We start from the raw sequence: 26,520 nt of genomic DNA, 5'->3' as shown, positions 1-26,520 counted from the left end.
AGCTCTCTTTCATAGGCTTAGAGCAGGTACATTAGAAAGCTTACAGTGGCACAGCTTCATTAGTGCAGCTGTGCCACTGTAAGCCCTCTAGTATAGCCATAGACTAAGTAAACAATAATACTACGCAATAGTAAATACTCAGTGATTTGTTATTTACAGGTTAAAGTGTGTTTGTGAAAATTAATTACAAAAAGACTTGTAGACATACTTGCTGAAAAATTACAAAGATGGAAAGGTGGAAGTTTATAGGATAAATTAGTTGTAATGAATTATTCAGCCAGTTGGCATTGCAAGTTATATACTCTGTCTGGATTTAGTATGGTTCCATATTTGAGTAAGTGGACAGCATAATTACCATAGCTAAACAGTTGACATAATTAGAGCAGATGAATATTTTCCATAGGACACTACCTGAGATTGTGTTCTGGACCGAGGCTAGGAAAAGTAGAGAATTCAGTTTATTTTTGATGTACCCCTTTGACTGCTATTGTTGATTTTCATGACCACTGCTCAGTGCCATCTACCTTTTATGTATGTGTGTCACTCAGCAGTGTAAATTTAGCTGTTGAGATACATCTCCCTTCCTTCCTTCCTTCTCTCAGGGAGTGTTACCATAGCATTTTCCTCCCAGAGCTGCAGATGGGACTGACTCTGAATTCTGTGCTGATAGCTCCGATACGATATAGTAGGAGAATGGGAAAGAGGGTAACATAGCAGCATGGATAAAACTCCACTTGTTTTTCCAGCAAGAGAACATCATCTATCTGACTTGGGGTCATCAATTTTTTTCTAACATTGAGAACTGAATTTTGTATAAACAGAAGCAAATCTTGTGGCTTTTTCATCTGTTTGCTTCTCCCAAGGAGATTCATACAAGGTAGTGTCTGCCTAACACCAGCCTTCATTTCTTTTCTCTTGTAGCTGTGGACATGGCTCGAGGAGTTACAAAAAGAGCTGCTTGATGATGTCTATGCAGAATCTGTGGAGGCTGTACAAGACTTGATCAAACGCTTTGGCCAGCAGCAACAGACCACTTTACAGGTTACAGTCAATGTCATCAAGGAAGGAGAGGATCTTATACAGCAACTAAGGTAATGTATTTTTTAAGAGAAATTGGTGTTAAATTTTTTCAACATTTTGTTTTAAAGCATTGGGGATATTTCTCCTTAAGCCTCTTCCTCCATATACTTCCCCCATATAATGGATCATTACCCTTTTGATTTTTTTTTTGTAGGGGGAAAGGTGAGAATAAGAAGCTATCCTGTATGAAAATAAATATGAGCAGTACGATTAGATGTGTTTCATTTTATGCAGATCTTATCTAACCCTTTGTTTACAGGAAGTTGGGCTCATAAACATTACCTTCACATAAAGGAGAGTTGGCCTCCATAAATTATCTCTATGCGACATGAGTCTGGGCGATATCAGTCAGAAGCATCCGTGTGGCATGCAGTGGTTAAGGATTACTGAACTCCTAGCAGCAGCCCTTTCTAAAGAGACCGCTTGTTTTAAACTGACACTTTAAGTTCTTTTGAATGTTAGCACGTGACATGATTGTTTTTTTCCTGTAGAGGCAAAGTGAATGTGTGGTCTTGTCCATTACTGGTAGCTTAAATAAATCCTTGGGCACTTTCTGAATTCTGCAGAAGTGGGTGTTACCTCATCTGTGGTGGTGGTGTATTTTTTTTTTTCTTTTTTGGCTTTATACTCAAGTAAAATTGAATCGTGTAATTCAGCATACAATGAAGTATGTAGTCATCATTTCTCATTTCCTCTTCAAGAGTAAAATTTAAATGTTAAACTTTTCATTTTGACACAAATAAAATGTAGATTGAATACATGTATTAAACAAGAATGTGCCTATATGTTGAACACTGAGGCTGAAAAAGAAAGTAATGTAGTATCTTGATGCTTTATTAAATTACTACAGCATCATTTTAATAGTTTATTAAAGGACTTTGTGTTGAAACAAGGCCAGCTTCCTCCTAGTGTTGTTCATACTAATGGTTTTAGATAAAGAGCTTTGTCATGCACATTTAACAGTTTACTGTATGTAATCCAATTCCTGTTGCTTTTTTTCATAATACCCCTTTCCTTCCTTTCCACTTTCAATAGGGATTCTGCCATTTCTAGTAACAAGACCCCTCACAACAGTTCCATCAATCACATAGAGACAGTTCTGCAGCAGCTGGATGAGGCCCAGTCTCAGATGGAGGAGCTTTTTCAGGAACGCAAGATCAAGCTTGAACTCTTCCTGCAACTACGCATATTTGAGAGAGATGCAATAGATGTGAGTCTCTGTTTTGTGAATAACATTCATTAAATTTGCTTTATCCATATGGGAAGATTTATACTAAAAAGGATATATTATGAATCAGACACATGCAAATAATGATTTCACTGGTTTAGTTCTTACCTGAAAGGTCTGATGGATTTGCTTTCCTCTAAACTATGGGAGTGGCATGGCTTGAGTGTAGCACTGGAAGCCGAAGACCCCTTCATTCTAATCTGAGCTCTGATAAACGCACTCTGTGGCCATTGGCAAATTACTTAATCTTGCTGCTACAGTTAATCCGTGTGTAAAATGGGGCGTTAAGCTATCAAATTGACTTTTTCACAGGGGTGTTGAGGATGAAATCTTTGTAAAGAGCTTTGAGTATGAAAAAACACTACATCAGTGCTATTCATTAGTAGTTATAACCATCCTTTCTTCCTCTTCTGCACAGCAGACTCTCAGTTGCAGATATATTAAACCTCAAGGGTACTTCTGAATGGCTGTGTTTTTGCTGCTCTTGGAAAGCCATAGCTGCTGCAGCTAAAACAAAAAAAAAAAAAAAAAACCCCAGCCACTTTTCCATAGCATTTAAAATAACAAAACCCACCCATTCAGTTGTACTGCAAAACCTGCGCAAACTTGCAAGCAGCTTGTGGACTGGCCAACACTTGGAAGAAAATACTTGCTATTGGTATGAATGCTTTTTGACTATACATACTTTAAGTAACTTTACGTATAAAATTAATCCACAGAAGACTCTAGATTCCCTGTATGTTAGTAAGATGGCCTTTCAAAGATGCTGCTGGGTTAATCATGTATCCTTTAAAAAAACAAAACAACCCAAGCCCTAAACTGCTGTTTGATACTATAAATGCACTCAAAAATTCTCAGAAACTTAATGCAGAATTAAGGCTGACCAGTGGTGCCTGAATGTGGAGAGTGGCCAAATTTAAACCTGTGAAAACAAAGAATTAAGAGTTAAGGTTCATAGAATATCAGGGTTGGAAGGGACCTCAGGAGGTCAATTAGTCCAACTGCCTGCTCAAAGCAGGATCAATCCCCAATTTTTTTTTTGCCCCAGATTCCTAAATGGCCCCCTCAAGGATTGAACTCACAACCCTGGGTTTAGCAGGCTAATGCTCAAACCACTGAGCTATCCCTTCCCCCGACCTCCACAATGCAACCTTAACTCTGCCCCATGGAGCTGGCAATAGCCACAAGAAATGGTTAGAAAGGTGGTGGAAAGGTTAACAAACTATTGAGATGTGGTGGTTTCTCAGCCTCTTTGTCTTCAAATCAAGAATCTTATTGGAAGATGCTTTAGTCAGACCAAAACTGTTAGGCCCAATGCAGGAGTAAATGGGTGAAATTCTCTGCTCTGCTTTATACTTTGTTGTTAAATATCTGTGTATCTGCTGTAAGGAGATATGAGGGAGAACTAAGAACATGCCATTGTTCTCATTGTGCTCCACACACCTGAATTCCAGTATTTACCTGCGTGCATTTTAGCTACATTCATTGTGCTAGGTGTTTCTGATCTGAATAGTGGAGCGATTTGTTGGGGCAGCTCCGCAGAACTGCGATGAGTAGAGAGGTGCTTGTGTACATAGAGGAATCAAATATGCCTCATTTCAGCATTGAATTTGGTAGCATGTCATTAGAGGTGCACAAAGGTGTCTGTCTGACATAGGGACTGTCAGCAGTCTGGTGACATACCTCACTGGTCTCAAGGGCTTACTGAGGGTTATGTGAAGGCAATGTCTCAGAAGGAATCTTCAGGGAAAGAGTGAAGGGTGGTTTCTCTGGAGTAGGCTCAGTGTTTGAGTGTAGGCCAGTACAGGTAGCTTCAGTTTGCTACATCTGACTTAAACCTGAGTTTTGCCTTCGCTAAGGAAAGATGTTACTCTTTGTCTTAGAGTGCTCATGTGCACTGTTCCCAGAGTGTTGTGTAGTATCTATGAAGGCAGAGTGCTGGGGTATCCTCAGAAAAGAATCAGTCAGAGTTGTGTTGCAGGAGTGGTGTGGACCTTAACTTTGTATTTCCTGGTTTTCGCCAGGTTTAGCCACGCTCCACCTTCCGGAAGGGTACAAGGCACACTGGGCAGCCTTAACTTTCTGTTAATGACGTTTTTGGCATTTAATTACCTTTGTTTAAAAAAATTCACAGCACCTCTGTGACAGGGCATGCCTCACCACTGCGGTGCCTCCTGTTGGCTGTCCGTGGAATTAGTGCTGCGCCCTCTTCTGGTGGTGTCTCACCCACTGTCATCTCTATTCCTGGACCCACGTCACTCCCAGGACTGCGGTGTCCTCTTCAGTGACACTGCCCTCCAGCTGTGCCACACATTCTGTCCCCCACTTCCGGGGGAACCTGCAGTCTACTGTCCAGCCACTTCCTTACATGGCAAACTGCAGTCCACGGTCTAGCCCCTTGGCTCTAGCACCCTCCTTGCCCTTGTGTCAGGGCCCCAGTCTGAAGATCCCTGCAGCCTGCCAGGAGCTGCCTTTAGCTCTCTGGGTCTCTGCCTGCAGAACTGCTCTGCCCAGAGTACTTGCTGCCTTCCGCCTACAAGGCAGCCAGTCCTCCTCCCTTCTCAAGCTTCACAGAGTGACTCCCACAGCTCTGTTCTGCTGCCCTTCTTATATGGGCCAGCCCAACCCTGATTGGTTGCTCCTATAAACCCTTCTGTGATTGACCACCTTCTGCTCTGCCTCCTTAGGGCTGCTTTTAACCTCTTTTCTACCAGTGTGGGGTAATAGCCCAGTTTCCCTCTCCACTGCTTCTGGCTCCTTAGCAATGAGTACCCTGGCTACAGAAGGCACTGGCTGCATGTTGATCCCTTCACTTCCCCCTTCATCATCTCCATGTCCCCTCTCTCAGCCTGACCAGCATAGCCTGGTTCTCCCTTCTCCCCACAGAGAAACTGGCATCAGCATGGGACCTGCAGGTTAAGGAGAGGCTGCAGGGGCTAGTAGGGAGTTAGTGGGGATATTTTTAAAGAGGGGTGGAGACAGAGATGGGGCATAACAAGAGGAAGTATGGTCTAGTAGTTCAGATACTAATCTGGCACTTGGAAGACTTGGTCCCTGCTCCACCTCGGAGTTCCTCTGTGACCTTGGGCAAGTCACTTAGTTTCCCTATGTCCATTCCCCATCTATTTAAAAAACAAGTAGTACTGACCTGCCTTACAGGGAGTTGTGAGGGGAAATACAATAAAGATTGTGAGGTGTTCAGATGCTACAGTGGTAGGGGGCCATATCAGTTCCTGTGATTGGATGGATGCATTGGCTGAAGCCCTGCAGCATCCCCTCTTCACAGCTCTGACCCCTTCCTTTCCACCCAGCTGTGTTCCAACACTCCCTCCTCATGGCGCTGACCCACATGTTCCTTCCCCTGCGATCAGACTTGCCTTCCACTGCTCCAGGTACTCCAGCATTTCCTCCATCATGCCCACTGCTCCTACCACCCCCCTACCCTCACATACCTGTTGTTTCAAGCCCCACACACCCCTCACACCAGCTCCACCCCCATCCTTGCTACTCCATGACCCCTGCAAAGTTGAAGTGGATGTGGGAAGGTGATGGGGCTGTGAGCTGCCTGTACCTGCTGGAGGCAGGAAGGGGCAGGAGAGTGGAGAAGCAGTTTTCAGAGTAGCAGCCGTGTTAGTCTGTATTCGCAAAAAGAAAAGGAGTACTTGTGGCACCTTAGAGACTAACAAATTTATTAGAGCATAAGCTTTCATGAGCACAGCATCCGATGAATGTATCCGATGAAGTGAGCTGTAGCTCACGAAAGCTTATGCTCTAATAAATTTGTTAGTCTCTAAGACACCACAAGTACTCCTTTTCTTTTTGGAGAAGCAGTGTGTCTCTCCCCCACCCCACTTCCCCCCCATCTAGGCCAAGTGTAGGGGAGTCATGTAGAAGTGGCCCATTAATGTCAGTGAGACTTCTCAGCAGAACGAGGGCACCCTACAGAGATGAATACTGTCTGAATCAATAGCTCTGTGTTGTGTGAACTGCAACATTCATCTAAGTACCTGTTCTTCCCTATTATCTGGCTCCCCACCCCCTTCCAGGATTGCTGCTCTTGTGGGCCGTGTTCCAGCTCAGCTCCTCAGTTTCCATGCTTTGTGCCTGCTCCAAGCATGTCTCTTCTCAGTTCCCCATCCAGAGGGTCAGGGACCTGCAAGTATTAGCTCACAAAAGCAGCAGAGGTTGGGGCTCTGACCTTCTCAGAGGGTCATGGCCTCCCAGATTCCAGCTCGTACTGCCGGGCAGGGAGTGAAGCTCAGAAGTGTCCAGAGGGGCAGAGCCCCCCGGGTGCTTGTTCCCATATGGGGGATCAGGGAGAGGGGCTCAGAACCTTCCAGAGGGACAGGGCTCCCTGGATTCCATCTCAGATGTGGGCAAGGAAACTGGCTCAGAGTCCCCAAATCCTGGCTCACTCTTGGCACCCCAGCTGTTTCCCTGAGAGATGGGGCTGTGAATGGGCTCAGCCAGGGCCGGAGGAGCAGCGCAGAGGAGGGAAGGGACGGATGTGGGGCAAACAGTGTTTGAATGCTCACTTACACTAAGAAAAGTAGCTGTCTAGAGTGTTCTAACTTCTCAGTAGCTGTGCCAAAGCACCGCCCTACAGGGGAAGCTTGGCAAAGAGGCAGAGAACACACTCCCTCCACTACCCAACAGCCCCTTGCTGCCCCAAACTCCCCACATCTTCCTGCTTCTGCCCCACAAAAGTTTATAAGAGTATGAAAATGTTAGGAGCAGCTCATGTAAGGGGTAGGGGCTGTACATAAGGAAACCAAACTGATCAGCGACTTGCTCTCCTTTGATCATACTCACTTCTATTGTTTAGGAAACAGGTGAAGACCCTGATTGTCTAGGGTCTTTCATCTTCACTTACTTCCTTGACAGCAATTCTTAAGTAAAATCAGACTTTGCATTTAGATTTTAGAGCACGTTAAAGCAGAAATTTTGGTATCAGGGCAAAACTCCCCAAAAGAGCCTTTGCTGGATGTAGACAGAGAACAAAAAACATGCACAACACACATTCTCTAGAAGCTGCCAAGGGTGGGGCTTGAACTCACAATGCATGGGTGTTGCACAGGTTCAGTAAACATAACTTGTCATCTTGAGCCACCCAGTTGCTGTGACAACAGATGGCCTGAAAGCCCTTTTGCTGTTAACAAAGTCCTGGTCTTGCTGCACATGCACGCTTGAATCTTTGTGCCAAGTTAGCACAACCTGATTGGAAGTTCCTGACTCTAAAGTTAATAACTACTTCAATATTGCTTCCCCAGCAGGGTAGTGGGTGCTTGCACTAAGTAAGATCAGTGCTGATTGAAACTTGCAGCGCTCAGGGGTGGTTTTTTTTTTCATATCCTTGAGCAAGAATGTTGCAGCGCTGTAAAGTGCCAGAGTATAGACAAGCTCTTAGATCACTTTGTAAAATGCTGCGTTAAGGGGAGGCTGTATCTTGGAAGTCTTTGCTCAAATGGTCCCATATTTGGACCACTGATATTGCCCAGCATCCACCATGAGGCACAACAAATTTCAAGCCAATCAGAGGTAGCATGAGTATTTTACAGCGCTTAGAGTAGTCCGCTTTTAAATGGAAAGTAATGCTCAAACTTGACTGTGCCTCCGTTGGCACTAAGCTCTGTTAACCATTTGTGGTGTTTACTGTTTTACTTAGTTTTGATAGTGAAAATAAACTGCTTGATTTCTCAAGCAATAGCACAATTCTGCAATATTTAAATCCATGGGTACTGTTTTAGAATCATAGAAAAGTAGGACTGGAAGAGACCTCAAGATGTTATCAAGACCGGCCCCCTGCACTTAGACCATTCCTGACAGGTGTTTGTCCAATGGGGATTCCACAGTCTCCCTTGGAAGTTTATTCCATATCTTAACTATCCTTATAGTTAGACAGTTTCTCCTAATATCTAACTTAATCTCCCTTGCTGCAGATCAAGCCCAATACTTATTGTCCTACCTTCAGTGGACACGGTGAACAATCGATTACTATCCTCGTTTTATAACAGCCCTTAACATATTTGAAGATTTTACACACGCACACGCACACACACACATATCGTCTTTTCTCGAGACTAAACTTGTCCTGTTTTTTTAACCTTTTCATATATGCCAGGTTTTGTAAACCTTTTATCATTGGCTCACTCTCGTCTGGACTGTGTCCAGTTTGCTCACATCTTTACTAAACTGTGGCACCCAGAATTGGACTCAGTATTCCAGCCGAGGCTTCACCAGTGCCGAGGAGAGCAGACAATTTACATCCCTTGTCTTATACAACACTTCAGTTAATACACCCTAAAATAATAGCCTTTTTTCCAACTGCATCACACTGTTCACTTATATTAATTTTGTGATCCACTATAACCCCCAGATCCTTGTCAACAGTACTACCACCTACCCACGTATTGCCTAGTTTGTATTTGTGCATTTGATTTTTCCTTTCTAAGTTAAGTACTTTGCACTTATCTTCACTGAATTTCATCTTGTTGAATTCAGACCAATTCTACCAATTTTTCAAGGTCTGTTTGAATTCTAATCCTGACTTCTGAAGTGTTAACAGCCCCTCACATCATTCGTGTCATGTGCAAATATGACAAGTATACCATCAACTCCATTATTCTTGTCATTAATGAAAATGTTTAATAGTACCAGACACATGTCGGATCCCTGCAGGATGCCACTAGATACACCCTCCCAGTTGGACAGCGAACCATTGATAACTACTCTTCGGGTATTGTCTTTCTACTAGTTGTGCATCCACCTTCTAGTAATTTAATCTAGACTGCATTTCTCCAGTTTGTTTATAAGAATGTCATGTGGCACTGTGTCAAAAGCCACACTAAAATCAAATTTTATCACATCTACTGCTTTCTCACTAACCACTTAGCCAGTAATCCTGTCAAAGAAGGAAATTAGGTTGGTTTGGCATGACTTGTTCTTGACAAATTTATGTTAGCTATTCCTTATAACCCTGTTATCCTTGAGGTACTTACAAACTGATTGTTTAGTAATTTGTTCCAGAAACTCAACTCAACAAAGCCCTGGCTCACTGTTTGTGCTGCCATTCATACCTGGGCTAGCTCGGTGTGCCGTGTCCGCAGGCCATCCTGAGAGTGGACGTTCCATAAGGGACCCAATATGGCATATCTCTTAACCATGTCTACATTACAGCATAATTTGCATGATGTCTAGTAAGCAAAACACAAAATAACCAGAGGAAAAAATGCATCCAAGTACATAACCCTTCTACCCATTGCTTAAGCTGTGATCCTTTCTGATCAGCTTTTTGTCCCACATGGCCAGATAAACCCAATGGGAACCAATAGTGCTTCAAGATTTTTGTGCAGCTTTCCTGTATTCTTGTAACTTTTCAGTTCTGAGTAACCCCTTGGCAGATCAGTGTCAAAGCCCCTCACCATGTTACAACCCCCTATCATAGTGCCAGTTTTTCCCATAGCCAGTTAGGCAGCAGCCCCAAGACCTGCATTCTCACTACCCAGCTTACATCGCATACCTGTGCATGACCAATTGTACTGCATGAACACCTCTTAGCTGGGCTATCTGTTTTTCAGTGTTATCTACCTCTCTCCCCTCACTGCTGTTGGTGCCCATTTATCTTGCTCCCCAAATCACAATGCCCTAGGAATAGGGTTGTACCAACAAATCGTTTTGATGATTCTTTTCCCACGTCAGTACCAATTTTCAGTGAAACATATGGAAGTCCAGAAAGATTTTGTAGTAGAACATAGATAATAGGCCCCAGATCATTCAGTGTTTGAGATTTCTCTATCTGAAACAGGTTTGTTTGAGTCTGATGGCTGTTTATTTCTACCCTATCACAAGAAAGTAATCCAGTCTGATCAACAGTGAGGCTTACAGGTTTCAGAGTAGCAGCCGTGTTAGTCTGTATTTGCAAAAAGAAAAGGAGTACCGGTGGCACCTCAGAGACTAACAAATTTATTAGAGCATAAGCTTTCGTGAGCTACAGCTCACTTCATCGGATGCATCCGATGAAGTGAGCTGTAGCTCACGAAAGCTTATGCTCTAATAAATTTGTTAGTCTCTCAGGTGCCACCGGTACTCCTTTTCTTTTAGTGAGGCTTACAGATATTCTATTGGGATATGGTGCTAACTTTGAATAAATAGCCTGTTTTTTTAATTAACTGTTTGCAGTTTCTGATAGTTGTTTATGCCTTAGGCTTGGTCTCACCCAAAACTTAAATCGACCTAGTTAAGCCGACCTATGCCCTGGTGGAGACAGTGCTTGGTCAATTGAAGAATTCTTCTGTCGAACTAGCTGCTTCCTCTTGAAGGAATGGGCTTACTACAATGATGGAAAAAACCCTTCTATCACTGTAGTAAGTGTCTATGCTACAGCAGCACATTTGCAGTGCTGTAGATGTGCTGCTCTAGTGCTTGTCATGTAAACATCCCCTCAATGGTATCAGCTACAAGAGTGCTGCTGATTTTCAAATTGACACATGGAAAAACACTCGCTTGGGAAGAAACAAAACGACTTTGCATTTGATTTGAAGTACTAAAATACTGTTTGCTAAAATACCATGTAATTGATGTTGGAGCTGTGTCAAGAGATACGTAAATCTAAAAAAGAAAAGGAGTACTTGTGGCACCTTAGAGACTAACAAATTTATTAGAGCATAAGCTTTCGTGAGCTACAGCTCACTTCAAATCTAAGTAAACTAAGTTTGGGTACACTTAAAATCAAGATTTCAGAACGCAAGATTGGTTGGATAGGTTATATAATTACTGCACTTGAGCTTTTCTTTATAAAATTCTCAATATACTACGACAAGAGTTTTGCTAAGCAGTTAGCCGGTATTGGAACACACACAAGAAAACTGACAGTTCCTGTTCACAAAGGTGAGGCGTTATTGGCTCGTTTTATTAATGCACCTGAGTGACATAGCTGAAGGCTAAACTGGCACACTATGCTGTTTCTTACCACACTTAGCATAAGCAAATAGATTTTCTACCTGAGGTATTATGCCAAAATTTATTTGTTTTTTTACCCATGGGTACAAAGACGATAATTCTGCTGCCTACAAAGTAATGTGCTTGTAAATTTATATTAAAAGTGCATGCATGCACGCACGCGCACACACACGCATGCACGCTCTGCTGTTGGCCTACAGAGCCAGCGCTAACCTCAAGGAGGAATTCCTTACCTCCCGAATTAGCAGAATTTTCTTGCCGGCCTACATCACAAAACTAATAACTTCCACAACTTGCTCAGACAGCCCCAGTGTTTGTACAAGTCGGTAATAGTTATGTTAGTCTATAGTTTAGATGTTTTGCTAAATGGATATTACGAAGCTGTTAGCTGGGGAAAGAACAGATGGAGGAGGAAAGCATAGTTCTTCTAACTTGTTTTTGAATTCCTGGTCATCTGATTCTTTAGTACAAATTGGACAAATTGTAGTTATTAATCCCAATAAAAACCTCTTCTTTCTCTATATTAGATAATTTCAGACCTTGAATCGTGGAATGATGAGCTCTCTCAGCAGATGAATGACTTTGACACTGAAGATCTTACGATAGCAGAGCAGAGACTCCAGCACCATGCAGACAAAGCCCTGACCATGAATAACCTGACCTTTGATGTCATCCACCAAGGACAAGATCTGCTGCAGTATGTCAATGAAGTGCAGGCCTCTGGTAAGATGGATCTGTCCCATCTTATTCCAGTTAATGTCTTTAGAGGGATTATCCAAGCTGATACTACCAGGGGTCTTAAAGTGGCATCAATCCCCATTAATCACAATCGAGAGGAGAATGGACATGTATTTTGCTTCTTGAAAATAATTCCATAGCATTTAAATAAAATAGATGAAGCATGCGGATCACTAATAAAGTAGACCCTACTAACAATTAAAATGTTCAGGTTTAAAGTGGAGGTGGGGGGAAACTCTGTAGGAAGTGAAAGTAAATAGAAAAAAGAATGGAATTAATAGTACAGGGAATTTATTTTGAGATAAGTCATGTCTGTAAATTATGCATTAACTTTACAAGTAAAAGCAATTCATATTTTAGTTTCTTAACCCTTTTCACTTGATTTTCTTTGCAATATCTTGCTGCATTTAATCCTTCACAAGATATCATTATAGACTTTAAGGACTTCTCCCAAGATAATGTTGAGCATTCACTTGCTTATTATAAAACACCTGGAAATAATGTTTAAGTTCCTTAATCAAATTCTTCAAGATTTAAGTATATTTTACTAAATCGAAAATGGTTGGTATATAACTGTAACTCCCCTGGAAATTAGATCCACCTATGTTTCAAATTAATGGGTCTCCACAGGTGTGGAGCTGCTTTGTGACAGAGATGTAGATATGGCAACTCGTGTTCAGGATCTGCTGGAATTTCTTCATGAGAAACAACAGGAGCTGGACTCAGCAGCGGAACAGCATCGGAAACACTTGGAACAGTGTGTACAGCTGCGCCACCTGCAGGCTGAAGTCAAACAGGTATGAGCTAAATATGTTCTGTGCGTTGTGAGTAGATGTGTGTGTATGTTCCATATATACACACACACACACACACACACACACACACACACACACGTATGCAAATAAGGTAGCTAGGTTGTAAGAAAAAAGTGTTTTACCTTCTCATTCTTGCAGGTTTTTGTCCTGAGAATTAAGCATCTATCACACTTTTTTGACCCTCGAATCTCAAAACAGATAATACCAGCTTAATTGTTAAGTTACTGTTTGCTATGGGGACGGTGCTGTCTGAAGAGCAGTTAGACTGTTCAGTCCATTTTTGTATCTTCCCTGTAGCAGACTGTAAAAAATCCTTTGAAATCTTCCCTGACTTGTGCAGTGTGACCAGCTTGGGTGCCTTGCTTGCAGCACGTACCAGTAAGGAGGGATAATGCACAACAGTAGGGCACATCAGATTGGCTGAGCGAAGTGAGGCCTTTCTCTCAACTTGATGGAATCTCTGTCTTTCTGTAATGCAATAACTTTGGAATGCTGCATGTAGTCAAGTCCAAAATTTTGGAGATGGTTTTAGGCATTGGTGGGCAGAACTCTATTGATTTTGGTGAAATTAGGAAATCCAGAAGGCAGAAAGGGGACACACAGAGCCCTTGCACCTGGTGAACAAAGCCAGCAGCTTCAGCCAGCTCTAATTATCCACAGATCAAAGAACCGGTTGATGACAACCATGAACATCTTCTAGCTCCTATTAGCACCTTCCAGCATAACGACAGTCCCCATCTGAGCTCTACCCATTGTCCAAATAGAGTTTCAAATGTTGGCAACCTGAATGACTTACTCCCAGACAGGAGGGAAATGAGTGATGGAAGACTGGGGAACCTGGGATGGGGGGCGTGCACAGAGCCCCTGGCATATGGAATAGGGGAGAGCAGGGGGCATAAAGAACCCCTGGCATGTGGGAAGGGGTTGAGGTGGGTTGTAGGGAACGCTGAAGTAGAAGGGGAGGATGGGAGGGTGCCCCTCCCCCCCGGGAACTTTGTGAAAGGGAATGAAGGAGTGCAAGAAGCCCCTGGTGTGCAAGGAGCTCAGCGTGAAGAAACTGTGAAACATGTGACCACCCTACTTTATTGTAACTTGAAGTATCTAAATGTTTATAGTTGGCCAGTGTGCAGACTGATACACTATAGGCAGTGCTTCTTAGAATGATTACAGAGTGTAAATGACTTTTTACTGTAAGAGGAATGGAGATGGAAGAGATTTTACAATGATTTAGCTTAGACAGCCTTCTGTTATTTATTACATGCTGTCTTGTGAGGATGAAAGGAAAGTGCCAATTGGTTATGATGTCCAGCTTGCACAATATATTCTTGATTGTAGAGAGTCACTTACCAGCTGAGACAGGATCTTTTCTTTATGAAATGCTGATGAACTAGAATGTTATCAGCTGCACTACCCCTCCCTTTCCAGTGAGGTTGAAACAATCTCATTTTAGAATATAGCATGCAGTACTTGGTTCATATTCCATGGCATACATATGTGATTAAACCATAAATATAGTAATTCTTACTGCAGCGTACGCTGTCCTGTCAACTGCATTTGTGTATGAGAGCTGGGGGACCAGGGAGTGAGAGAGGAGGAACAGTTGAAAATTGCATTGACATGTGTTGCTGATCACATGTCCTACAGTAGTTGACGGAGGTATACTGCTGAGAAATGTCAGTGTCATGCTTAATACGTATTTTCAGGATTTATTCTGGAAACGCTGTGTGACTCGTCCTTTTTCTGAGTGATTAGTAATCCTAGCTAAAGTGGACATTGAAAGTTGACTATAAAACCAAAGTATTGAAAGCATTTAGCACAAGCCTCTTATATAGATGTTAATTGCTGAGATTGGACCCCTCTTCTTCTTGAAGTAAGTTTGTGGGAATCTTTCAGCTGACTTAAAAGTCAGTTGGATCAGGCCTGTTAGAACTAGAGCACATTTCTAGTATTTTAAATAAAAAACTTCCCAAGATAGTGTTGTTCATACTGCCTAGTCACAAAACAGTAATATTCCCACCCAGGAGATAGGTTGTTTACAGAGCATCTTTCTGTGTGGGTTTTTTTTTTTTAAGTCCCTTCAGATTTATGAATGTTCACATGAAAGGGTGCAACCCATAAAAAATATTTAGATTGTAAGTTCTTCAAGGCAAGTGCTCTTTCTTATGGTTAGTAGGTCTTAACAGAAATCAGGGCCCCATTATGCTTGTCTCAAGGTGATACCTTAATATCAACAATTAAGAACCCATTTTTATCTGTCTAGAGTTTTATATTAACTCTAATACTGTCATTCTTGACCTGTCACATTTTTCAAAGGCATTTGCATTTTCAAATAAGTTAATAAACTGTGCTTAATATAAATACTTATTTAAACACACAACTGAGAGGGTGCATGCATATGTTAAACACTTAATTTGTAAGTTTATCGCTTCTTATCCATATAATCTAAAAATGCTTCTCTCATCTTGAGACTGAAAAGTGTATAAATCTAAAAACATGGTCTGATACTTTGTATTTGTGTGGTCTCCTTATAATTCTACTAACACCCTTTGAAGTGTTTTGGGACTAGTAACTTTTATTTCTTCTGACTTTTATTACCTTAATACAAATACATGAGTTTTGGGGGGCGGTTAAGCCAGGAGGCAGGACCACTTGCTGTTTCCTCTGAACTGGAAAAAGCTTTGTAGCTCAGCAGGTCACAGCCCTTGCACTATCTGAGAGGAACATGACATAGTAAACCTCCTTTTCAGACTGTTCTGTTTGTATTTTGTTGCCGGAAGATCTGAACACATGGTTTCCAGGGTTAAATTACTGTGATTTCCTGTCCAATTTACTACTGTAAACTTAACTGGGCATAAGCATCCATTACGTTATGGAGAAACAGTGTCTCTGCAGAGGTAAGATTGTAACCAGCTTTTCATTTTAGTCATGATTTTGACTCCCCTACTAACTGTCAAAACTGCTGCCACTGCTGACTTTTTTTCATGATTCATTTACATATAGCAGTAGCGTGGCATGGTGCCCTCCAAAGAAAAAAGGGTCGATAGTTCAAGCTGTTTACCATCTAATGAAAACAAATAAGATGTGCCTGTGCTGGGTTTAGTTGCCAGAATTGTCCCTCAACTCCACCAGTGATAGCAACAATGGTGGGAGCATTGTGAAGACAAGGCTCTTGCAGCTACTTATATTTTGATTGGAGTTGTCCATCCTTGCTTTGAGCACAACAAATGGACATGGTGATAAAATATCTATGACTGCTGGTGCCTTAATTACTTTACCTCTACCACTGGTGCAGCTCTTTTTATTTCTGACAGCAGTGGTAATTTCACCCACCCACCCAAAAAAAAAAAAGGTTACTGTAGATAAAACCATAAGCTAGAACAATAACAGAAAATGAGGAGGTAGTGGAAGGGCTAAAAGAGGAACAGAGACTTTAATAAGTCACATAAAAGCTTTGCTTGCTAAATTGAGATGCCGAATAGAGTTGGATAGGGCAAGAGTAAATAGCAGCGGAGAGTGGTATAGAAGAAGGGGTTTGAGGTGGAACTTGGAGGGGTCTCAGGATGCTTGGTGTGCAAGAAGAGAGATTGCTTCAGATGTAGGGACTTGACTTGACTTCAAGAGCTTGACTTGAAGTCCAGAGATGTGTGGTGTCTGGCTAGAAGAGAATTTTGGGGGGAAGTGAAAGATAAATTGATGCACCATACATCAGACATTGGCTTGAAAAATAAGGGTAGTGTGATTTTTCCATAAGATTTCTAACAGTTTTTGCCTAATGAAACTCAATTTAACCTTTACAAAATTTGCTTGTTTCTCAGTGTCAGCACTGGTGTCTAATGATATTTTCAGAAAGTTGATTGTTAAATTTTAACTGAGATTTAAAATTTTTTTAAAATCTCTGTTCTGATGGTGTTAATTATTATATCCATTGACTTCCTGATATCTGTAGTGGGGCCACCAGAGATTATGGGGTTTAATATATGTCCCAGTCTTAGAAGTGGGCTCCTGCAGGGTTTGAGAGTCCTCCCCCACCCCCAGTCCTGAGCCATTCAAAAACTCCTGTGTTGACATTATACCATAATAATACTTCATAAATATAGACTGAAATACATTCTAGCTTGAGAAACCAAGAACAAACTATCAAAGTTTACCAGATGAATTCTTAAGACTTTCTAAAAAAAAATTAAGGAAATAATTACTTTTTTTTTTAATGTCCATTAAAGTAGCATAAATCAATAGATCGTAGGCCAATGTAGTTAGTTATCCAAGTCAAATTTATAAATGACAAGGAGTGGAACTGCACCTTAGGTCTGCTCCGCTGCACCTTATGAGACCACCGTATGCCTTCCTCTCAGAGAAGATGAGAAATATTAATAAAGGAAAGAATAAGCTAGCAGTTTCCTTGAACTGGGGAAAGGAGAGACAATCTAATATGAAATGCACCTGGAAAAAGCTTTGTGGATCTAAATTACTATCCACCTTGTTTAGAAACTGTGATGTTGAAAACTGTTAATAACTGAGAGGGGATGATGCCCATATGCAGTTAAACTTTGACAGTATGACCAACACAATTTCTTCGCTGTATTACGCTCTGCGTGCTAACAGTTGCCCCATCTACATGAATAGATTCATCCTCCATGGCACTTAACTTGACAATACAACAGTACTGACTTTCTGTCTTCGAGACCTATACAATTCTCATTCCAGTCTTCCTGGCGAATTGATTTATGACAAATGGTGGGGAGTTCACCACCATTTTAACTTCTCAAATATACATTAATTAGGTTCTCTGGGGCTGCAGATATCATAAGCCACATATACTCTTCCTATTAGGATAATACTTCTTGCTACATATACCCTACAGCTGCGGACTTGTTAAAATCTATAAGTGAACCCCCAAAATACCTTGATTTAAGATATTCCTGGCCAAACCTGCAAAAAGTGCAACACTAAAGGTCAGTTACTGGAGCTGTGAAGCTTGTTCTAAGTACAGACACCTTACGGTAGGGTACGCAGGTTGGTGGGAGCATGAAAACAGAGTTGTAGTTGTTGGAGGTACCTTAACTCTGCATTTCCATGATTTTCTACGTTAACCCTTTTCACTTTGAGATGATATAGACTGTTTAATTTCCTTAACTTCCTTTCTGGTTTCCCATCCCTGACAAGTTTTCAACATATCATGACAACTCCACCTTTAAGTGATTAATTGTAGAACTAGGTATTGGCAGGTAGTCATATAAATCTGGTGACATTTTTGACAATGTGGGAGGGGGGAAGTGACATATAATATAAACGGAACATAAGTGCATATACATGCATGTGTCAAGAGAGGTCTTGCTGTATGTAACTTTCTGAGCTGTTAGAGGGAGAACTAGGCTTGGTACTGTTTCCCTCCTCTGGATGGGGAGATCCAACTCTGAGTTACTGTGGTTATGCAACACCCTAACCACTTATTCAACTTGTTTGTGTTTTAAACCCACTGTTGATGTTTATATGGGTACTACCACATTTGTATTGCACTGGGAACCAAATAGGATTCTATTCTTGTGAGTGTCAGTCAGTGGGGTTCACACATGGTGGGAGTGCAGAGGTACTTACCCAGGAGCCTTCAAAAATCAGAAAGGAGAGAGTAGCCCAAAACATGCATTAACATAAGTCCCATAGATTGCCTCAATATGTTCTTCTTACTGCTTCATTCCCCAGTACAAGGCTTAATGGATGACTTAAAGGTAGCTCAGGTCTGAGTTTGACAACCAAGAATTAAAAAAAAAAAATACAGTAGTCATTATCTTAGCGTTTGTATGTGCATATAGTCATAAACGTACAGTTACTAAGCCTTATGCTCACAGTTCAAATTCTTGATCTGAAACCTGACAGCTAAATTAACGTTATCTGTTATAAATCAGATCTGTAACTTCACATAGTGTTGTTTTCCAGGCACTGTCAAGGGCATTATGTTTTGGAACAAGTCTTGTTTCCTTAAGTAGTGTTAATTGCAAATAACTTACTTCTGCGTAGTAATAGAAATGGAGCCTTTCTTGCTGATCAGAGGAGAACTTCTAAATTGTGCTGTCTTGTGTTCTGTTTCAGGTGCTGGGCTGGATCCGAAATGGGGAGTCTATGTTAAATGCAGGGCTTATCACAGCTAGCTCCCTACAGGAGGCAGAACAGCTGCAAAGAGAACATGAGCAGTTCCAGCATGCTATAGAGGTATAAAAAGTGTGGTGTTCATGCCATTCTCCAATAAGATGGGTGCTTATGATATAGTTCATGGCAATTGTTATAAAGCAACATGAGGAATAGATTAAATCCATATGTACTTTCTAGGTAGATCTCGCACCACCTGGGCAACAACGAAAAGGTTGTTAACATGAGTGTGTACATTTGGGGTGAATAGATGGAGGGAGGTAAGGACAGTTACTAGAAAAGGGAGTTTTGGGTAGCAGGGATTCTGACAGTCCTGTTTCTGTTCTATGTGAGTGCAGTGCTTTTAATAAGTCAAGGGCAGTGGAAGTTCACTTTATATAAATATTTAAATTGTATATTTACAAAATGGCTGAGAAAAATTTAATCAAACAAAAGACTATTGCAAACACAGCGTTTTAGAGTAGGATGCTATGGGTTTTTAGGTTTTAAGACTAAGCTAATATAATAGATGATAGATCGGTTACAAATGGGGAATATACACAAATTGCATCATTATAGATAAGATAAAAGTTTTCCTGACATGGTCTCATAACTTCAGTGTACTGTATGTGTAAATTACTAGGTTTTGTTAATACTTTAATTTGATCTTTACAAGGCCTTTTCTAACTGAGCTTTCATTATTAGTATGTTAGTGTTAATCCTGTCTATCCTTTCAGTATAAAATTGGACAAAAAATTAAAGCCAAATTTTAATGCACTATTTTGGCACGTGGGGGGAAGTAGTGTGTAAATATTTGTTCAGTATTTTATTGTTGCTGAACACTAAAAAGTCTCTGGTGGTTGATTAGCTTTTTTGTTTTCAGAAGTACTCCATGTTACAGTAAATGCCTTCTGTTTTTCTGCCCTTTTGTGGAGTTTTCTGTTTCCCATCTCTGTTTACAGTTTGTAGTGTGCGTGTCCTCACTCTTGAAAGCTTTGGTATTGAGTATAACACTCCTGAGCTATGGGTATATATATCCTTGTGGGGATAAATGATGATGATTTTTAATTTGAATATTTTCTGGACCATAGTGCACTTGGATATAATCAAAATTCTTGTACATAGGTCTTCCAGATTACGAACAGGTGTATGTTTTTACTGGGGGACCAAATGTTCACTATTATCATTAACAAATAATCAATTAGTTGGCTCATTTCACATCCTCCTGGATACTTGTTCTATCCTTTTTCACTCCACATAACTGTGAAATGGATTGCAAGAAAGTTTGTATGAAGAAAATAATTCTGATATCCAATAATCAAGCTGTGATGCTTTGGGTTTCACCCAGACCAGTAAGAGTTGTCACTGCCTGCCCTGTAACCTTTGTGCTGTGTAGCTTTGCCTCAGAGCCCTGAAACCAGCAGCCAGCTCACTACACAGTGGCCTTAACCTGGCTCCAGCCCTTGCAGGGCGACACCAACAGCCCTTCCAGATCCAAGTTGCCCCTGCAGCGTCCAGTCCCTCTTGCTGAACCCTCACAGAAGTTATCAAGTTTGCGGCATCCAAAGAGACAACACGCAACAGTCTGGTATTTGGCTGAAGACCCACACTTGAGATACTTTTCTAATAAAACAAGAATGTTTATTATCAAGAAACCTAGTGAAAGAAGAATTAAGTGATTAAAAGTGAGAGTGAAAGAGCGAGGAGAGGTTACAAATAAAACAAACAAAATGCTCTTTCTTGTGACTAAAAATTAATTCTAGCCAGTTACAATCATTGCCTAAGCAATTTCCTTACTTACATCAACTTTCATAGGCTCAAAGGGTACTGTACTTGATCATCCCATTAGAGATGGACGCAAAAATGAAAAGGCTTTTTGCATCCCCTTATGTATTTCCAAAACTCACTGTTTTGTCCCCAGACTCGGGATGCATCCTGGTGTTCAGACTTGTGCTGTTCTTCCCATCTCCCTCTTGATTCATATGTAAAAGGAACTTCTGTTGTGTTGATTCCACAATGCTTAATTTACGTTGGAGATATGTGGAAGGCTGCCTTTCCCCCCTGTCTGGGAGAAAACCTGTTCCTCCCTTTGTTTAGTCACAGATTTTAAAATAGGGGTGGACAAACTTTTTGACCCGAGGGCCACATTGGGGTTGCAAACTGAATAGATGGACGGGTACACAAGCCTGTGCCTCCCCAAACAGCCTGGCCCCTGCCCCCTCCCACTTCCTGCCCCCCTCAGAACCCATGACCCATCCAACCGCCCCCTGGGGACCCCCCCCCGGGGACCACACCCCATATCCAAGCCCCCTGACCCCTATCCACACCCCCGCCCCCTGACAGGCCCCCTGGGACTCCCACACCTATCCAACCCCCCCCCCGTTCCCAGTCCCCTGCCCCCCAGAACCTCCACTCCCTGTCCCCTGACTGCCCCCTGGGATCCCCTGTCCCTTATCCAACCCCCCACTCCCTGCCCCCTTACCATGCCGCTCAGAGCAGCAGGAGCTCGCAGCCACGCCGCCCGGTAGGAGCAGCGAACCAGAGCACTGGTGGTGCTCCGATCTGAGGCTGTGGGGGAGTGGGAGACAGCAGGGGAGGGGCGGGAGCTGGCATCCCCATCCGGGAGATCAAGGGCCAGGCAGGATGGTCCTGTGGGTCCTAGTTTGCCCACCTCTGCTTTAAAGTATAATATGAGTGAATATTCCTAATTCCTCATATATTGTTAGTACATACATTTCACAATGATAGTAATCACCAGTGTGTCACCAGCTTTCATAAGAGACCTTACTCAATATACTTGTATATTACAGTAGCATTATATCCAATCAGTTGATTCAATTGCTTATTCTTTGAGGTTCAGTCCCCGTTCTCCCGCTGGGGTATTTGGACCCAGAACATTCCACCTTTCCCCTCCCAATCCAAAGAGAGAACAAACCTAGAAGCCATAATTATAATCAGGTTATGTACTGTAACTTGGGGAGCACTGTATGGCTTGCATAATCTGTTGCTCTGCAGTGGCTGTTCTTGTAGACTGATAGACACTGTCAATTGATAACAAATCTCTGTTGAATTTACTTCATATTTGTTTGCCTAGAAAAAGTTATGCTGCAACCTACTGCTAGCCCTTTATTTCCTTTGTCTGATATACGTGTGTAGAAAATAGCATTGCAAATAAGAAAATGGAACATGGATTTAAAGCAAATGCATTTAAACGTTATGCAATTAAATATTTTATTTCAACTTCTTATCAGAAAACACATCAAAGTGCACTGCAGGTGCAGCAGAAAGCAGAGGCGATGCTGCAGGCTAATCATTATGATATGGATATGATCAGGGACTGCGCTGAGAAAGTTGCTTCTCACTGGCAACAGCTGATGCTGAAGATGGAGGACCGTCTCAAACTTGTGAATGCTTCCGTTGCCTTCTATAAAACGTCAGAGCAGGTATAGGAACTCTTGAAGACCCATGCCTTGCAGAATGGTAAAGGGATTTGTGATGTTTTATCATAAAAATTACCTTTGGCTCAAGTGGCAGAGTTAATTAGCTTTAGAGCTCAAGTTTATAAAACTGATATTAGCAGAAATGTTGGTATTTTAAAATTTTTATTTAGAACTTTCCATGCTGTTTTGGAAACGCTGACAGTATTATATTAACTGAGGCCTAGAAAAAATGAAACTGACTCTAACTAAATTGCAGTACAGTCAGTGAAGTTTTATTTTCTATACTGAGCAGAAAGCAAAAACCACACATTATAATTGATAAAGCAAAGTGTGTTTGTAAAATGCTTAGTTACAAATTATTCACATGTTATTAATAACATTTATATACGATTTTCTCTAAAATGTTGCTCTGGTATTAGATTTTGTCTTTAGTGGTAAGTCAGCTACATCTTAAATCCCCATCTGCCCTTCTTGACCTTTTTTTCTTTTCCCCCATGTTTTAAATCAGGATTAGGTAATTGATTAATTTGGATTTTCAGTTTCTGGAAAGGGCCTTGCCAGGGAAAGTATCATATGTGCAGATATACTGTCATGTAAGAAATCACTTCTGATCATAGCTTGATTAAAATCCTATCATAAAATCCTATCATAAATAATGTTACCACCTATATCATACTTTTCATCTTCAAAGTGTTTCATGAGTTTTAATCCACATCACATCCTGGGCAGAGGCTGATGGCAGTTTCCCTATTTTAGAGGGGCGGGATGGAAAACAGATAAATTGAAGACACAGTCGGCATCTATGTCAGAGCTGGGATTAGATGTCTAGGATTCTTGGTTTCAAGTCTCCTGGCTCAAACTACTTCACAGTGTTTTGTTCAACTGAAATACTAGAGATATTTGTCTCCTCTTGGCTGGTAGGTTTGCAGTGTGCTGGAGAGTCTGGAGCAGGAATATAAGCGGGAAGAAGACTGGTGTGGGGGAGCAGACAAACTGGGTCCTAACTCTGAAACAGATCACGTGACCCCTATGATAAGCAAGCACCTTGAACAAAAAGAAGCGTTCCTGAAGGTAAAGATGATGTTGGTTACATTTTGGGAAGCAAGCAGTTACATCCTCACATATCTCGAATAGATCTGAAAAACCCAGTGACAGGTGTATGGCTTCGTGAGCTCCTGAATGGTGATTACACAGGGAATGGCATATGACTGTTTCTCGTGGTGATTAGAACATTGCCAAGTGCATAAAATGTATGCCAGTTTATATAAATAAGTTTCCAATTCAACTTCAGCAGATAGCTCGGAGAATCAGGCATCCCACTGTGATAGACGTGCAGGTGGGGCTCACTTTTTTCAGCAGCCACCACTTCCCAGAACACTTGAAAGACACTTCTTTAAAAGAAGCAACAGCTGCTCAGCACAATGGCTCCCCATGACTCGAAGAAGCTCCCAGCAGCGCTAGAGCTACAGTGGGGAAACCTGATTCTGTGCTCCTTTTTCTGTAGTATTTTATAATTGCTCTTAAAAAAAACAAAATAATATTCTACACTACAATAAAGCTCCAAAACACTATAGTGCCACCATGTCTTTGAGTATTACTGTTACAATTCTACTCTTAAAATAAAGGTAGTGGTTCAGATTTTGTAACCAAATTGTAAATAAAAAATCACTTAGGAAGAGGAGAGCCAATTTGGAAGGGGAAAGGGTCGCAGAAGGAGAATGGGGAGAGAATACCAGGAGAGGGAGATAAAGGATGGCCGGGAAGTGGGGTGTGTGCAAAGGCTGCTGTTTTCCAGAGAAATACAATCTTAAAATATAGTACAAGAAATTCAACACAACAGCAATCTGAAGAAAAGATGAGGCAGTAATATTGGGCCACTTGTATTCAATTTTTGCTGATAAGCAAGGTGACTTAGCAATGGTAATATGTCAGTGGCACTTGAAAATAATTGTGATAGCCTCCGCCTGTGGGATGTGTGACTGCATGGAAAATACAATATGGTCAGTAAGTATACAGAATGTTCTTCCTGTGGTGTTGTATTAGAGAAGTTAGAAAGCCTCTTAATGTTCAATACTGAGGTGCAAACACACTGAAAACATGAATTTTCGTATAACTGTAGGGGCAGTGTCAAATGGATCTCTCAGTTGCAAATGTCTGAACTTTTGGACTGTTATGAGAATATGATCTGATAAATTACTGTCTCAGTGATTTTTGTCATTGGTCATGTCTGTGCTGTCTTCACCTAACCTTTTAAAGTAGTACTTTGATGTTCCACTTCATTACAAACAAAGGACACCAGGCCTATATATAGCATTTGGTATATATTCAGAAGTTCAGGTTAGGAAGGCAGCTATGCTGGTTCTTGGCAATGCAGTTAGATTCTGGCTGTTTTGTTGCTCTTTGGTTTGAATGCTTTTAAGACCTTTAAAGGGCATGTCTTCTTTCAGTACTTTTGGTTTCATTTCAGCAGAGCAACTATTTTTTCAGTTTAAACTAGTGGTGGATCTTTTACAATATCCAGGTGATTACTGAAAGTTGTGCACTTTGTTTTTAACTTATTTGTCATTATTATGTAAACCATCTACTCTATGTACCTTGATCCGCACTTAAAAGTATGGAGAAGATGATCACTTTTAATTAACTTCAGATATAAATTACATGTAATGCTATTTAGTGTGCAGTGCCAGATAACCTAGTCCTGGATTAACTGCTATTTGCTTGGAAAATAGTGATCTTTTTTACCATTTGTCTGCTCTGTATTGAGTAGGACATAGTAAGCAGAAAAAGGAGTGTGTGTGTGTATCCATGCATCTGTTAATGCCCTTTCAAACACAGCAATTTCAAATGCTACTGAATCTTCTCGTAGGCTTGTACGCTGGCTCGGAGGAATGCTGATGTCTTCCTGAAATACCTGCACAGGAATAGTGTAAACATGCCAGGGATGGTAACTCACATCAAAGCTCCTGAACAACAAGTCAAAAGTAAGTGTTCTTTTAGGAATTTGGCCTTCATGCGCTGCAACAAATCTGAGAAGATGAGGGTGAGCCCCTGCCGGAGCGGATACAGTATTTCAGATTCATCCTAAAATAAGTGATCGCCCTGGTGAAGGTTTAAAATAGCTGGTAACCACTCGGCTTCATTTTTCAGTTTTAAGAAAGGGAAGAGTCTTGCACCCAAATAAAGCTTGATTGGTATCAATTTGTATATTTCAAACTTAATGTCATGTTTAATTTACAAATGGAGACTTAAATGCATTGCTCTTCATATAGAAGTGTCAAGAATTCCACAGCCAATAAGTCTATATAAGCACATTTGGTATTCTGGGCTATACAAAATGCAATGGGAATTCTGTGTTAGGAGAACACAAAACTTAAAAATGGCCTACTGAATCTCTGGACTAGTTTTAAACTTAAAATTAAACTAGTTTGATTGAACATAGGATAATTGGGAGGCCCAGGTAGTAGGGTAAAATGGCTCTATTAAAGCTACAAATGTGTGTGCAGCTGTGGTGGTGGAGAAAAGGAGATGGATCTTGAGATGGGATTTGAAAATTGTCAGTATTCACTTAGGCAGAACAAGACTTTAAAATAGTACTGGTCCACTCTGGTGATGAATGCAAGAGATGTTAGTGCCCACAGTGAAACAGTGGATGGAGAGAGAACAAAGATCAGTGGTATTACACCAACAGACTTAAGCTCAGAAAATAAATGAGATAGGAGAAATGAAGATGGAATGGGATAGAACTCAGAGAAGATTTTGAACAATAAGGATCTTTCTTCAATAGATTTTTGAGTTATGATTGCTTGTTTGCCAATTGTGGTTCCCCCAACCACACTTTAACTATGGCTAAACGTTTGGGTCATAATGTGTGTGCAAGTATTGCAGAAGGAAGGGTTGTCCCCTCATTGCACTGCAGGTTGAAGAACTTTCTGCAGTTTCTCCTTCACACAGTCTGGTTATGTTGAAATTGAAAGCTAAGCCATGTTGAATTGTGTTTGTGGATGGCAGCAGCTATCTGAGATGGTTTTGGCTATGGAGGAAATGAATTGTGGGTGTCAGACAAATATATGATTTGAAATGGAAGACTGAAAAGGGTTCACAAGAGATGGAGTCACACCACTGAATGTGAGAAGGGATA

The 26,520-nt window shown here is 41.3% G+C and overlaps 1 protein-coding gene across 1 annotated transcript in view; it reads left to right on the top strand.

The window, feature by feature from the left end:
* Positions 1 to 26,520, top strand: part of TRIO (trio Rho guanine nucleotide exchange factor) — a 404,237-nt gene that overhangs the window by 221,065 nt on the left and 156,652 nt on the right. The window contains 8 exon segments of the mRNA XM_038392902.2: positions 922 to 1,091; positions 2,116 to 2,290; positions 11,794 to 11,989; positions 12,635 to 12,801; positions 18,907 to 19,026; positions 22,194 to 22,385; positions 23,304 to 23,453; positions 25,249 to 25,363. Coding sequence (XP_038248830.1) covers positions 922 to 1,091; positions 2,116 to 2,290; positions 11,794 to 11,989; positions 12,635 to 12,801; positions 18,907 to 19,026; positions 22,194 to 22,385; positions 23,304 to 23,453; positions 25,249 to 25,363 — 1,285 coding nt within the window.

Source organism: Dermochelys coriacea, chromosome 2 (assembly GCF_009764565.3).
Source record: "Dermochelys coriacea isolate rDerCor1 chromosome 2, rDerCor1.pri.v4, whole genome shotgun sequence".
In the NCBI taxonomy this organism is placed as follows: Eukaryota; Metazoa; Chordata; order Testudines; family Dermochelyidae; genus Dermochelys; species Dermochelys coriacea.
This window is presented reverse-complemented; position numbering and strand designations above follow the sequence as displayed.